A 12416-nucleotide genomic window follows, 5' to 3' on the forward strand; every position below is an offset into this window, starting at 1 on the left:
AAGGCGTGTAAAGAAAATGCCTATTGTTCAAAGCCTATGACCGATCCCTGTTGCAAGGCAATATGAAGCCAGTTTCGAAAGGTCAGGACATTTTCCTGGCAAATTAAATGCCATTACAAAAATAAAGAAAATCCAAAGTTACAAACATTTCAGTAACACTATGCTAACAAATGCATTTTGTAAAACACAATGTACTCTAGACATTTTTTTTTTTCCTGGGCAATATTATAGGATTTTATTCATCCCACATACCAGTTACGTTTGCAACTCAAACCAGGTAGTGGTTTTATGACCATAAAAGAAACATGACTTTTACATCTTAAGTTAGCACAAGCACGTCACTTTATTAACTGATAAAGGCTCATTTAGACCAGTTTGAAGCCAATTGGATGAATATGTGTGGATTTCTACCAAGCCCACCAAAGTCTATTTAGGCTGGAATCATTTCTGCCATGAAACGCTATTGTACATTGATGGTGATAAATGTGCATGCTGGTTGCATTACCAATAAAATTGATTTTTGTACTCTTTAATTTACTCTTGTAAGCATCTATAGTAAACAAATCTGTGAGCATGCAACTTCAGGTTACTATTTCTATTATCCCACCACGTAATCTGATGGGTACTGAATCTGTAAATCTCTCAGATGTGGTCACACACTTATCATAACCCACCAAAAAATTGTTGATTCAAAAAAATCATGGTTTCCCGTACAACAAATATCTAATATAAACAGTATATTAAAAATGTAAGGTAAAATATAGTGCAAATACATTTTTAATAACACTTCTGCTGCATTACCATGAGCAACGGCAACAGAAAATGCAACTACAGCTTGCTGGACACTATTATCAATTTTATAACCCCAGGAAATTATTACTGAAAAATTGTCTACCAGTTTTGTAAAATTTCAACAATGCCATAAAAAAATAAACCTAAAAGTAGGTGCCCTGTTTTAACTTTCCAGGTGATTGTTTTTTTAAATATAGTTTCATGAGATTTTTTGAGCACTTTCAAGATAATAAAGACATGCACAAGTTACAAAACACCTGAGTGAACCCACTAGTATACACCCATTGTAAAATGATTGCAGAACACAGCAACAGAACATAAAATAATTAGGAAAGTGAAAACACACCCTTCTTTACTCCTCAGGCTTTATGATATAAATCAAACCTATCCTCCCATTCTTAAAATGTATCCAAAACCCAAAAATGTAATTGCATGTTACCAATCCGTAAATATGGAGGATGCATTTTATGCTTTTTTCCTTTTATTTTCACCTGGTGAAGTGTCCAGTAACACACTTCCTGTCTTACAGTGGCTACATTAACTTCTATTCTGTATTTATGGAGGAGAAATGTAGCCCCCCCCGCCTGTGGCGAGGGTAGTGTTAGATGGACTAGTATATTTAGATGGACTTTACATAGGTTACATAGGTGACTAACACATGAAAGCTTGACTCCAGCTTTTTCAAGAATTCCAGGTATGGTTATCTTTTACATAGTTACGACCAAGATGATCTAATGTAACTATGTATAAACCATACGTGGCTGATGCGCCTGCAAGCTGGAAATGACTGACGTAGACATCGCTCCTCCAATGACCCCCACTTGCTTCCTGGTCCTGTGCTGAGCAGCTGGCCTGCTGCATTGTGAACGCAGGAGGTCAGCCACTCAGAACGGGCACCATTCAGGGAATGCTGTGCATTTTCTGAATGAATGCAAAGCATTGTCTAAATGCATTAGGTGGAGAACTGGGTTGGTGAAGTCACTCACCAACGCCTATCACCTCTTCCAATCAGGTTTTTCTTCTTTTGGGATAATGGTTTTATAGAAATGAAAAATAAAAACATTTAAGGGTGTTTTCTGACTTTAAACATCCCTCCATGTTAGCCTATGTGGCCATCCACACAAGTTAACACCTCGACAGGAGCGTCTTCTGATGAGAAGGGTTGAAGAAAAATCACTGCGCAAGTTCACAGCAGTTAGCTAAAGAAGTAGAAAGCCAAACTGGGGTTATTGTTTCCTGTGACACAATATGGCTTCAGAGGAATGGAATGCATCATCCACGAAGGAAGCCTCTCCTAAAGCCCATGCTCAAAAAAGCCCACCTAGAATTTACCAGGGCCCATGCTGAAAAAGAAGAAGACCACTGGGACTCTGTACTCTGGAGTAATGTGACCAAAATAAATGTTTTTGGAACGGATGGCTTTAAAACTGTATGGCGTCACAAAGGTGAGGAGTACAAAGAAAAATGCATGGTGCCTACACTGAATATGCATGGTGGTGGCAGTGTCCTTCTATGGGGCTGCATGGGTGCTGCTGTTGTCAGGGAGCTGCATTTCATTGATTGTATCATGAATTCACAGATGTACTGCTCTATATTGAAAGAGAAGATGCTACCATCATGTGCCCTTGGTCATCGTGCACCAACATGACCATGATCCAAAACACACATCTAAGGCCACTGTTGCATTTCTAAAGAAGAACAGGGTGAAAGCGATTCCTGGCCAAGTATGCCTCCTGATCTGAACCCAATCGAACACCTATGGGGAATTCTGAAGAGACAAGTTGAACCACACTCTCCATCCAGCATCCAGGCTCTAAAAGAGGTTGCAATATGTCCCCAACTTGTTCATTCCATGCCTAGAAGACTACTACTAGATGTAGTAGTTTTTGTTGTGAAGTGTATTCATTTTTGCATAAACTAATTTGAGTAATACTGAAGATTTTGTATTTTGTAAGTCCTGCCAGCACGCTGCTCCAGTGTGAAAGCCCTCAGGCTTTCACGTTGGAGTGACAGGAGGAGTGCTTTACAGGTGCTTTAAAGGCGCTATTTTCAGCACTATAGCACCTGTACAGTGCCTCAGTGTGAAAGAGGTCTAAGTTATGTTATTAACCTCACTTCCATGTAATTAGCTAAATAAATGTTCTATAAAACTCAGTTTTGTCCAAAATTTGGAAATTGTTCTTTTGTATATTGAGATATTGTTTCAAATCTTAATTTTCAATATGGGTATACTTATTTATGCTGAATACTGATATATAGTGCATGGTGGGAAGCCAAAAAAAGAACTCCCTGGAGAGAATATATATTATTCCAGTGGAGCATCAGGGACCAGGTGACATCACCACTGTGATAAAATCAAATTGTTCACTATCAGCAACAGTTGTACTTTTCTAGGCTCAACATTTTATAAATCAGTATTTAGTAAATCATTTGTTTGTCTCCATTAACTGCTTTCTGACCAGCTGCTGGCTTGAAACGACGATAACTTACGTCGCTTCGCCTTTTGGCCACTAGGAGCGCACGCCCACATCATGTGCCCAGAGCCGATGCAGGTGCCCAGCGGGGCGATGACCGATGGGCACCCGCAATCGCTTGTGACAGAGCGAGAACCGGCATCTGTGTGTGTAAACACACAAATCCCGGTTCTTTCAGGTGAGTAGAGAAGGATTGTGTGTTTATTCTAAGTATGAACACTGATCTCTCTCTCCTCCTAGACAGTCCCACCCCCCTACAGTTAGAACAGATCTAGGGAACACAGTTAACCCCTTTATCGCTCCCTAGTGTTAGCCCTTTCCCTGCCAGTGACATTTATACAGTAATCAGTGCATTTTTATAGCACTGACCACTGTATAATTATCAATGGTTCCAAGAATGTGTCAAAAGTGTTCAATTTGTCAACCACAATATCGCAGTCCTGATAAAAAATGCAGATGGCCGCCATTACTAGTAAAAAAATAATAATAAAAATGCCATAAATCTTTCCCCTATTTTGTAGATGCTATAATTGTTGTGCAATGCAAACCAATGAATATACGCTTATTGCAATTTTTATTACCAAATATTTGCAGAAGAATACATATCGGCCTAAGCTGAGGAAAAAAATTTGCTTTTTTAAAAAAAATTGGGGATATTTTTAATAGCAAAAAGTACGAAATATTGTGTTTTTTCTAAAATTGACGCTCTTTGTTTGTTTATGGGGCAAAAAATAAAAACTGCAGAGATGATCAAATAAATACCACCAAAAGAAAGCTTGATTTGTGTGAAAAAAAGGACATCAAATTTGTTTGGGTACAAAGTCTCACAACCGCGCAATTGTCAGTTAGTGACGCAATGGCCTGGTCATTGAACAGCCAAATCTTCCAGGGCTGAATTGGTTAAAAACAAAACAAACATTCTATGAACATAACAAAACAGAACTAAAGCAGTTTGAGTAAACTAGTGTTCTGTGTACGGCATAAGCAAAATGTAAAAAAGATGTTGGTTACAAAGGTAAATATAAGTTGTAATAATTTTATAAACTCTGAAACTCTGCATAATAATTTAACTAACCAAACAGCAAAACCATTCTAAACTGGAGCAGATACAGGGTGGGCAAAGCTAGGTATACTTTTAAAGAGAATATCATAGCAAACAGGAGAATTAACTTACCACATTACTGCATGTTCTGTACCGGATGTTCCGACCTTCACAGCTTCTGTTGGAAACAATAAAACCAGTATATGTAAACAGTGATTAGGGAAACCCAACAAAAAGAATATGAAATCTGATAGCCCACTGGTATTTTCACAGCAATGAAAGAAGGTTTAAAAAGTTACAAGTTGGTACAAGTTAGTTATTATTATTCCTTACAATAACAAATATATATTTTAGCATCGCCATTCGTGGGCTGCAGACGGAGAGTAGGGGGGAGAAGTACACTTTCAGCAATTATTTATGAACAAATTCCTATGGAAACGTTTTTTTTTAAGCTTTGTACTCATTCTTCTGATATTAAAGATTTTGGTCTGATCTATATAGTTGTATATAAAATGCACTTTTTGTCTTTCAAAAAGTGTTTCCCAGTGCTAAACCTTTCATCCGATTTCTAAATTGCTGCATTTGTAAATTTCTAAAATTAGTATAAAGGATTAGTAGTGATAAAAAAAAGCACTTGCGAGGGTAACTAAACAATTGTTTTGTATAATTCTCCTTTGATTGTTATTATTATTTGTTTTCTATTGTTTTTAGGAGCCCCATTGGTGGGGTTTGATGAAGTATCAAGGGTCTAAACAGACCCCCGATGTCTCACTTTGGAGACAGAGAATATGACTGAGGACTGTGCTGTCCCAGACACTTTTTCCGCAGCTTTAGCTGCACTGGATAGTGAAGGAATGGGAAGTGCTCTGCGTGAGCAGCATACTACACAATGCATTTACTATGCTTCAGTTAAGAATGAACAGAGGAGCAATCGGTACAGATCATTCACTGTGTTCATTCAGAAAAGGAAGGGGCTGGAAAATGAAATATTTTATGGCCCCTTCACCTACACTCAATCATGAAACTACCCCAGCAGCAGCCAGAGGAAAAAGTGGGAAGCTAGCAGCACTGCAGTGGGGAAACAGAGTCTGCCAGGAAGCAGGGGGAATCGGTACTGCACGGGGTGATTAGGGTGTGCCCAGGCACATCCAGCACGCCTATGGGGGCTGTAATATTTTGATCTGCACTGCTGCAGGTGTGATTTGTGGACTATGAGGATTTAGTTGGGGGTTTAATAAAAAATTTCAGTAGGTAGCGCTTTCCATATATTTTAAGAAACTTCCAGCTTATTAAATTCTCAACTGCTATATTATATGTGTGTGTGTGATATCCTAGCAAGCATGTTTTAAAGCATTTGATAGTTTAATAATAATAAACTCATGCATTATATAGTTGCCTTGGGATTAATTTTAACTTAAAAAATATAGAACTTTTAAACAGCATTTTCTGAACAATTTCTTGCTTATTTCTACCCTGTCCCACGATGCTGATATAACCCTCTCTCCTCCACTTCAGTGTCTACTCACATTTATGGCACATTTACTAACGTTCCATGAAATGTTTAACTGGGGCCAGTGTGGCTTCTATTTTCCATTACCAGAACATGTGCAGACGAACCCCATAGACTTCTATGAGGCTAGGACATTGGTTCTCAACCTTGGTCCTCAAGTATCCCCAACAGGCCATGTTTTGAGAAATTCTCTTAGATGAAATAGCTGCCCAAAATACCAAGCCATTGACTCTGATTTAAAGCACCTGTGCAAGATAAAGAAACACCTGAAAACATGGTCTGTTGGGGCTACTGGAGGACTGAGGTTAAGAGACACTGGGCTAGGAGACAGATTTGTCTCCCAGCCCCATAGATCTCTATGGGGGTCTACTGCACATGCTTATGAAGCAAGACCCAGACATACAGGGGTTCATTTACTAAAACCGGAGAGTGCAAAATCCGGTGTAGCTCTGCATAGAAACCAATCAGTTTTTTTTGTTTTGTTTTTGTCAAAGCTTAATTGAATAAGCTGAAGTTATACGCTGTTTAGCTACCATGTACAGCTTCACCAGATTTAGCAATCTCCATTTTTAGTAAATCAACCCCTTACTGACAGTGCTGCTGATCTTCTCTAGCCTTCAGCAATCCCCGCACATACCAGCTATCATCTCCCGACAGGGGAAGTCCCCTTATTTTTAGCTCTCTTCAGTAGATTATGTGACATGTAGAAGTTATAAATAACTTATTAGTGACAGGAGATTTTCTGGAGTTGATTGGTGGTATCTGAAAAGATCAATATAGATTAGAGGAGCTTAGCAACACTGTCACTGATTGCCAGGTCAACTCTGGAGGTAGTGGAGAGCGTTTGGGATAACCCAAAATGGCAGTACCGGCAGGAAGGTAATAATAATAATTGTGTTGTTACCACACGTGTGCTAACAATGACAGTGATTCATCCATTACGGCCATATCTAGCAGGTGCACGTCTATGCACCCTTTTATGCATTCAGGCACACCACATTAGACAGCCAATTCATTTTGAATGAGCCTCAACACAGGATAATTTCTCCTGCACTATTTTTGTAGCACCACACAAAGCACACAAAGCATGCAGACACTGGAGGGGAAACATATTGTGCTGTAGTGTTGCTTATATTATACCACATATTAGTGGATTATGATAAGGGCATTTTATCTTCACTGCTAAACAGTGGACGTGATATGGTATGTGGTTACCATAACAAATACAGAAACCTTTGCACACTAGGGAAAAAGCAGGCACAAAAGCAGCTATGTTCCAGGCAGAATACTAACAAAACAAAACCATCCGACATGTGATGGATACAAACAGAAAAAATACTAGATGTCAGAGAGATTTAGTGGCACAAAATAAATAAATACACAATATGCTTGGAAATCTTTACGAAGTTGCTACTGGAAGTGACTACAAGCTTCATCTGTGCTGTTTTGCAGGAAAACCAATGAATTCTTTATGAGTTTGAGGTTAGTTTGATCTCATTTGCTCTTTTCTTTCTATCTATTCATGTTATCGTTGCTTTGTCAGCGTTATAGAATATTACAATCACTTGCAATTTTGGACATTCTTTAGGAATCAGTTTAGTACCATTATATACTATGATAGCAGGTTCCGTTTTCACAGCAGCAGTGAACAAATCTGCAGCTATGGCTGGTATCAAATTAGGTTCTGCTCTAATATCAATCTTGAATTCTCAAACTGTATAACTTGCATACCGGGCATAATCTAGCAGCTCATTTTGTTAGCAATAATCTTGTCTTTAATGCCCCCCCCAAAAAGCAAACAAACACCAACAAAAAACAAAAACATAGACTGTTTCCCTTAGCAATAATCTTCAGTCTTCAATGCAAAACAAGCAAAGCAAACAAACAACCAAAAAAAAAAAATAGACTGTTTCCCTTTTTCCCTTGAGCTTTTGTTTCCATAATATAAATTTATTTTTTACAAGACACATTGGCATTTGACTCTATTTTAAGGTGGCCGTAGATGGATCCTATTTTCTTTGATCAGCTGATCAAAAATCACCAAACCAATTCCCCCATACACATATTTGAGGTGCACTACTGTACTATGGAAGTGGAAACCCTCCACTGCCGGAACACACTGATCAGGGCTGCAGCCGATTGGCTGTAAAGGCTGATCAAGCAAAAATATAACAGCAGTCTAATTTGAGTGGAGTAAATCACTAGATCACTAATCACATACATGGATCGAAATGTGGACACTACTTGCTTAACCAGCTGAATTTCGATCCATGTATGGCCAGCTTTAGTTTTTGCATTTCTAAAAAGTGTTTACAGGGGGTTATTTACTAAAACTGAAAAATTCGGTGCTGCTCTTCATAGAAACCAATCAGCTTCCTGCTTTAAGGCTAGGTTTACAATGTCCCGACATTGAAGTTGGATCACTTCCCTTTGCCCTAGGACTTCATGTCCGATTTCCATGGGACTTTATTGAACAGGATCCAACTTTGATTGGGCCACACCAGGTCCTTTGAGTCTGGTATGGTTCTTGAGGGGGAAACGCATGGGGTCCTCCCCAGGACCATTCCAGACCCTTTGATCTGGTATTGATTTTGAGGGGAAACCAAAACAAATGGTGTGGGGTCCCCCCAAAATCCATAACAGATGCTTATCCGAGCAGGCATCCTGGCAGGTCAGGAAAGGGGGGTTGGCCACATGCCCTCAACATGGGGAGATGGGTGCTTTGGAGCAAGAGGGCTCTGAGTCCCTCCCACTCCAAAGCACCTTGTCCCCATCTTAACATTTGCCGGGGCACAGGAGGCGGCGATCGGTACACCGCTATAGACATGGCACATGCATTCTTCCACTCAGAAAAGAAGCTAAAAGTGCCAATATTATGGAGATGATGTGAGGAAGTATAGTTATATCTGTCCAAGTAAAAAATATGCCCAAAATAGAATGCAAAAGTAACTTTCTCTGAGCAAGCCTGCTGCGCCTGCAAATACACTTGGAACTGCGCAAGGTCAAATTATGCACTGTGCATGCGCAAGTGGCATTTGCGCACGCTCAAGTGCTTTGGTTCCCTGTGCCGGCAAAATCTTAGTAAATGTTAAGCCACGTAGATGCATTTGCATAAGTTGAACAGGCGCACCTCTCAACTTTATTTTTTTGCGCTGGTTCACTTTTATGTTTTTTTTAAGGCTATTTGGACACAGGTCATGTTAGCATTAAGAAAAAAAAAGTAAAAAGAAAAGAGGGGGGAAGAGAGAGCGCCCCCCCTCCTGAACCGTACCAGGCCACATGCCCTCAACATTGGGAGGGTGTTTTGGGGTACCCCCCAAAGCACCTTGTCCCCATGTTGATGAGGACAAGGGCCTCATCCCCACAACCCTGGCCGGTGGTTGTGGGGGTCTGCGGGCGGGGGGCTTATCGGAATCTGGAAGCCCCCTTTAACAAGGGGACCCCCAGATACTGGCCTCCCCCCTGTGTGAAATGGTAAGGGGGTACAAAAGTACCCCTACTGTTGCACCAAAAAAGTGACAAAAGTGTTAAAAATGACAAGAGACAGTTTTTGACAATTCCTTTATTAAAGTCTTCTTCTTTCATCTTCTTTTTTCTGGTCTTCTTCCTTATTCTTTCCTTCATCCTTCGGTTTCCTCCTCCTTCTTACTCTGATCCTCTTCTTCTTGCTCCGGTGTTCTCGTCCGGCATCTTCCTCAATGGCGTCTCTTCTTCCTCACTTCGTTCTCGGGCCACTCCGTGCAATGGGAGGCTCCCACTGTGTGACGTTTCTCTTCTTCTGGCAGTTCTTATATAATGGAGGGTGGGGCCATGCCCCCTCTGAAGCACGGTTCCATTTTATAAGTGTCAGAAGAAGAGAAGCGTCACACAGCAGGAGCCTCCCTTTGTGCGGAGCGGCCCGAGAAGGAAGTGAGGAAGAGTGTGTGTCTTTATTTTGGGATAAAATTTTTACATAAATAAATAACAACTGATCTGTGTATGCACCCTTGTCAGTGGTAAAAGATGTATCTCAACACTTTAACTGCTACATATGCTGGACAAAAACAAAACAGATTTACTGGTTGGGCCAAGGGTGAAAAACCTGTAAGAAAGCCTAAATAAGAAAAAGAATCCAGCCACCACATCTAAGAATTAGTAAGATGCAATATAATAAAAGTTTGCTTTTGGGTTTAATACTGGGTTTTGGGTTTAATACTGCTTTAAAGCTGCATTCTGGGCACAGCAATGTTAACCACATGCCCACCTGTTGCCGCAGTTATACTGTGGCAGAATGGCACGGCTGGGCGAAACAACGTTATGTAAAGTCACTTCGCCCTGTGGCCACTTAGGGGTGCGTGCGTGCCCCCCCAGCTCGTTCCCTGAGCCGGTGCGAGTGCCCGGTGGTCTCGATCACCACCAGGCTCCTGCGAACGCTTGGGGCACACGGAGAACCCAGAACTGTGTGTGTAAACAGTTTCCGGTTCTCTGAGAGGCGAACAGAATATGAACAGCGATATGTTAGTTTCCCCATCCCCCCTCAGTTATAACACAAGCTAGGACACACATTAACCCCTTCACTGCCCCCTAGTGTTAACCCGTTCACTGCCAGTGACATTTTTACAGTAATCAATTAATTTCTAATCGCACTGATCGCTGTATTAATGCCAATGGTCCCAAAAATGTGTCAAAGTTGTCCAACGTGTCTGCCATAATGTCGCAGTCATGATAAAAATGATCGCCGCCATTACTAGTAAAATTTTTTTTAATAAAAATGACATAAAACTATCCCCTATTTTGTAAATACTATAACTTTTGCGCAAACCAATCAATATACATTTATTGTGATTTTTTTTACCAAAAATATGTATAGAATAAGTATAGAATACATATCGGCCTAAACTGAGGAAAAAAAAATTTTTTTCATATATTTTTGGGGGATATTTATTATAGCAAAAAGTAAAAAATAATGCATTTTTTCAAAATTGTCACTTTTTTTATAGCGCAAAAAATAAAAACCGCAGAGGTGATCAAATACTACCAAAAGAAAGCTCTATTTGTGGGAAAAAAGGACGTCAATTTTATTTGGGAGCCACGTCGCACAACGCAATTGTCAGTTAAAGCGACGCAGTGCCGATTCGCAAAAAGTACTCTGGTCTTTGGCCAGCCAAATGGTCCGGGACTGAAGCGGTTAAATGTATAATCAAGCTATAAAATGTGCATTTAATAATCTTTTGCATTGGATTGTGCAAAACATTGTAAACATGATCAGTGCAACACAGGTGCAAAGCAAGGCACCTACAGACTAGTCCCTCTGCCCCAGGTCTGTATCTCCAGACCTGGGGCTGGGGAAATTATCTACGGGGAAATAGTCTTCATGACAGGGCAGGGGGAAGTAAACAATAGACTAAAAGTGCAATTACATCCCCTAACGTGTGCTCCCTTGGGATTTATGTCCATTCACAGATACTTTTATAGATCCTTGAATGAAAAACATGGATGCGCAGCTGAAGTCACGCACAGCCACACTAATTTAAAAAAAAAACTGAGTGAGAGATTTGAGATTTGAGGATAAGGGGCTGGGAAATGTGCCCATGTTTCATATTACAACCTAAAAACATGGTCAGAAATTAAGACAATTCTATTAGGTGCTATGTATAGAAGGTGACCTGGCTTACTTGGATTATGATGGGCATATTTAATCCTTGAAAATTGTATTGCGGTATATATTGAAGAAGGCTTTTCCGCTAAAAAACATTGGGGGTTATTTACGAAAGGCAAATCCACTTTGCACTGAAAGTGCACTTGGAAGTGCAGTCGCTCTAAATCTAAGGGGTAGATCTTAAATGAGTGGAAGCTCTGCTGGTTTTATCATCCAATCATGTGCAAGCTAAAATGCTGTTTTTTAGTTTCCTTGCATTTCCCCCTCGGATCTACAGCGACTTTACTTCCAAGTGCACTTGCAGTTCAAAGTGGATTTTCCTTTAGTAAATCACCCCCTTTCTGTCACAATGCCTGCAATACAGGAGAAGCTTTCATAAGAAAGGGTAGGGCCAACAGATTTGGTTTGTCCAAGGGCACAAAAAGTTCATACTGTAGACTAAACTAAACTGTCGTAACAGTTTTGGAATTCTTCCTTTAAATGTTAACTTGTTTTTTACTATTAAGTTTTGTAAAACTATTTAGTAAATCTTGGAGCATTTTTGAAGTGAAATTTAAAATGATGAAGAACATCATGTGGTAGAACATTTTGGGTGAAGGGTTGTTTAGTCTGTATTACTACTCAAGAAAATGAATAACATCACACAAGTCACATAATATTCTGTAGTAAATAAGACTGACAGGCATATTTGAATTACACTTCTGAATTATCTGTCAAGAGCCTACTGTGAAATTAATGCAGGTTACAGTCTAGACTCTTCAATAAGAAGCTGTTATCCAGTTCCTATAGAGTTTCATTACCAAAAGGTCTTAAATGGAAAATACAGAGGTACACTTAAGTGAGACCCAACCACTGGAAATGCTTCCAAAGCCTGTCTTTATTAACAGGCTGCTCACTGTACTGATTACAGGAAAATTCAAATTAGTGTTTGTCTTCATTCAATGCGGACACATGAAAAAA

At 39.9% G+C, this 12416-nt stretch overlaps 1 protein-coding gene across 3 annotated transcripts in view; it reads right to left on the minus strand.

Annotated features, from left to right (window-relative positions):
* ADAMTSL1 (ADAMTS like 1) overlaps positions 1–12416 on the minus strand; it is a 1178053-nt gene that overhangs the window by 308826 nt on the left and 856811 nt on the right. For all 3 annotated transcript variants that reach the window (XM_077475229.1, XM_077475230.1, XM_077475231.1), the window contains one exon: positions 4441–4486. In XM_077475229.1, the coding sequence (XP_077331355.1) occupies positions 4441–4486 (46 nt within the window). The remainder of the gene's footprint in view (positions 1–4440; positions 4487–12416) is intronic.

This window comes from Lithobates pipiens, unplaced genomic scaffold (genome assembly GCF_037356315.1).
Source record: "Lithobates pipiens isolate NorthernLeopardFrog02 unplaced genomic scaffold, aLitPip1_a1.2 Scaffold_13, whole genome shotgun sequence".
In the NCBI taxonomy this organism is placed as follows: Eukaryota; Metazoa; Chordata; class Amphibia; order Anura; family Ranidae; genus Lithobates; species Lithobates pipiens.